Source organism: Cebus imitator, unplaced genomic scaffold, assembly GCF_001604975.1.
Source record: "Cebus imitator isolate Cc_AM_T3 unplaced genomic scaffold, Cebus_imitator-1.0 Scaffold38, whole genome shotgun sequence".
NCBI classification, from domain to species: domain Eukaryota; kingdom Metazoa; phylum Chordata; class Mammalia; order Primates; family Cebidae; genus Cebus; species Cebus imitator.
Window position 1 is genome coordinate 1,544,339 of NW_016107353.1, and position 3,524 is coordinate 1,547,862.

The following is a 3,524-nucleotide window of genomic DNA, read 5'->3' on the forward strand; positions in this document are numbered from 1 at the left end:
AGACGGGGTTTCACCGTGTTGGCCAGGGTGGTCTCAATCTCTTGACCTCGTGATCCACCTGCCTCGGCCTTCCAAAGTGCTGAGATTACAGGCCTGAGCCATCGTGTCTGGCCCTATTTTTCTTTTGTTAATATTTCCATTTTTATGATTATTTCAGAGATCTCGGATTCAGGTGTGGCTCTATGAGCAAGTGAATATGCGGATAGAAGGCTGTATCATTGTGAGTATACAGGCAATTGTATTGCATAGCAGTTTGGTCATAGAAAAAGACTTCACAGAAAGTAATTTAATTTTGGGTAATTTTAAAAAGACAGGGAAAATTAACTTTTAATTCATTTTCTTTCCTCTGTCTATGTTGAGAAGAGATTTTGTATTTATTTTTTGAGAGGGTCTTGTTCTGTTGCTTAGGCTGCAATTGTACAATCATGGCTCATTGAGGCCTCGACCTCCTGGGCTCAGGCAGTCCTCCTGCCTCAGCCTCACAAGTAGCTAGGACCACAAGTGTGCACCATCACAGCACACTAAATTTTAATTTTTTTATAGAGGTGAGTTTTCACTGTGTTGCCCAGGCGGGTCTCAAACTCCTAGGCTCAAGTGATTCTCCAGCCTCAGCCTCTCAAAGTCTTGGGATTACAGGCATGAGCCACAATGCCTGGCTGAAAACTAACTTGTAAAAATTATTTGAAAAAACATTATTTGAGCAACAATGTTAGTATGGAGAGAGGAGACAAAAGAAATGAAATTAGGGAGGGTGGGGACTAATGGAGTTATTTGTTGTGGGTTAGGTGGTGCCTGAATAGAGCTCAATAGGGATTAGTTAAATAAGGCTTCTGGGGATAGCAGGATACCCTTAGTAATTTTTTTTTTTTTTTTTTTGGTGACAGAGTCTCACTCTGTTGCCAGGCTGGAACGCAGTGGCACGATCTTGGCTCACTGTAACCTCCACCTCCTGGGTTCAGGCAATTCTTCTGCCTCAGCCTCCCAAGTAGGTGGGACTGTAGGTGCACACCACCACACCCAGCTAATTTTTTTTCTATTTTTAGTAGGGATGGGGTTTCACCATGTTGGCCTGGATGTTCTTCATCTCCTGACCTTGTAATCCACCCGCCTCGGACTCCCAAAGTGCTGGCATTACAGGCGTGAACCACTGCACTTGGCCTTTTTAAGTTGAGGTCTTGCTCTGTCACCCAGGTGCTGTCATAGCTCACTGCAATCTTGAACCCCTTTGCTCAAGTGATTCTCATACCTCAGCCCCTAGTAGGTGGGACTGTAGGCATACACCACCATGTCCAGCTAATTTTTAAATTTGTTGGACACGGTGACTCACACCTGTAATCCTAGCACTTTGGGAGGCCAAGCACTATGAATCACTTTAGCTCAGGAGTTCAAGACCAGTCTGGGCAACATGGCGAAACCCTATCTCTACCAAAAATACAAAAAGTAGCCAGCCATGGTGGTGCACTCTGTAATCCCAGCTACTTGGGGGGCTAAGGCAGGAGAATCGCTTGAACCCAGGAGGTTGAGGCTGAGGTCACACCAGTGCACTCCAGCCTGGGAGACAAAGTGAGAGCCTTTTCTAATAATAAAAAAAAAAAAAAAAAAAAAAGGCTTCGGGTAGAAGGTGGGGTAGGGCTTCAGATGAGTGAATTTTTGGTTAGTTGGATTTTTGTATTGGGTTGGGTATACTCATTTAAAATGGATGTGATTTTCTTTGAAAACAATAGTTTGCTTATTTTTCTAGGGTTTTGATGAGTATATGAACCTCGTATTAGATGATGCAGAAGAGATTCATTCTAAAACAAAGTCGAGAAAACAACTGGGTAAGGATATAAGTGGTCTTACAGAATTCTAGAAATGTTTTATTCACTTGCAGAATTCAGCAACCTGCAATTCAGTTCATGTTTAAACTTAGTTTGCATTTGAGAAGTTATTATTCAGAGTAGTAGTACACAAAAATCATCCGCTACTCACTCCTCACCACACTCCATTTTGGCTTCTCCACCCAGAGAGCTCTCACCAAGGAAACCAAAGACTAGTGGTATTAAATCTAATGGTCAGTACTAATCCTTATGTTACTAAACTCTCAGCAGCATCTGGCACTGTTGGCCTCTCCCTCCTTAAAGTGCCTTGTTCCCTTGTCTGAGTGAGGGAAAAACCCAAGCATATTTTTCTATTTCCTCAGTTGACAGTAATCAACAGAGAAGACTTCTGTGACCAGATGTGTGGGCATGTTTCCCCACACACCAAGCAAGCAATCAGTTCGGCAGTGGATATCAGCTTGGAGTCCTCAAGTTCAGTTCAGTTCTAACACCGTCTACCTGCAGATAGCGTCAGTTCCCGGAGGCTGAGGGCTCAGTCCCCAAGATTCCCTTCCCTGCCCCTCAACCCTCCACCAGATGCCAGTTGTCAGCTCCAGATTGTTTTACTTGTGCTTCCTACTGAGTGGCTAGAAATTGGGTCCCATGACCCCTCCTTTGGTGTGACTAATTTGCTAGAGCAGCTCATGGAACTCATGGAAATACTTACATTTACTGGCTTGTGATAAAGGATATTCCAGTGAATACAGACGAAGAGATGCGTAGGACAAGGCATATAGGAAGGAATGCAAAGGTTTCTTGCCCTCTTCAAGCTCACCACCCTCCAGGAACCTCCACATGTTGAGCTATCAGAATCCCATTGTTTTCAGGTTTTTTTTTTTTTTTTTGGAGACAAGGTCTCCCTCTGTCGTCCAGGCTGGAAAGCAATGGCATGGTCTTGGCTCACTGCCACCTCTGCCTCCCAGGTTCAAGCAATTCTCTTGCCTCAGCCTCCCAAGTAACTGGGATTACAGGCACCTGCCACCATGCCTGGCTAATTTTTGTATTTTTGGTAGAGATGGGGTTCCACCATGTTGGCCAGGCTGGTCTCAAACTCCTGGTCTTGTGATCCACCCTCCTTGGCCTCCCAAAGTGTTGGGATTGCAGGCTTGAGCCACTGCAACTGGCCTGTTTTCAGTTTTTATGTAAGCTCCATTACATAGGCATGACTGATTAAACCTTTGACCACTGGTGATCAGTTTAACCTTCAGCTTCTCCTCCTTGGGTTGGAGGGTGGGGCTGAAAGTCCGACCTCACTAATCATCCCTTAGTCCTTTCAGTGACCAACACCCATCCTGGAACTAGAAGGTGCTGGCCCAGTCAGTCATTAGCATACAAAAAGGCAACACCTAGAGATTCTAAGGATTTTAGGAGTTGTATGGGATTGAAGACAAAATGTATATTTTGTAGTATCACACCTTGGCTTTACGATGTTATACTTGGGTTTTTATTTTTCATTTCCAGCTATTTTCAGACTTGTATATTCATTCTTTGGGATGCAGTCACTAAATGAGTTGCCCCAGGCTTGGTTCTAGGCCTTCCTGCCATTCAGTGTTGTCTACCTAGACACTGGAGTACAGCCTCAATTACCATCTATATGTTGACTCCCAAATTTGTTAGTAGCCAAGACCTCTCTGAGCCTATTCACTATTTCTTTTTTTTTTTTTT

General features: G+C 44.1%; 1 protein-coding gene across 1 annotated transcript in view; it reads left to right on the plus strand.

The window, feature by feature from the left end:
- SNRPE (small nuclear ribonucleoprotein polypeptide E) overlaps positions 1–3,524 on the plus strand; it is a 10,652-nt gene that overhangs the window by 2,398 nt on the left and 4,730 nt on the right. Inside the window, exons 3-4 of the mRNA XM_017525373.2 lie at positions 158–220; positions 1,742–1,820. Of these exons, the coding sequence (XP_017380862.1) occupies positions 158–220; positions 1,742–1,820 (142 nt within the window). The remainder of the gene's footprint in view (positions 1–157; positions 221–1,741; positions 1,821–3,524) is intronic.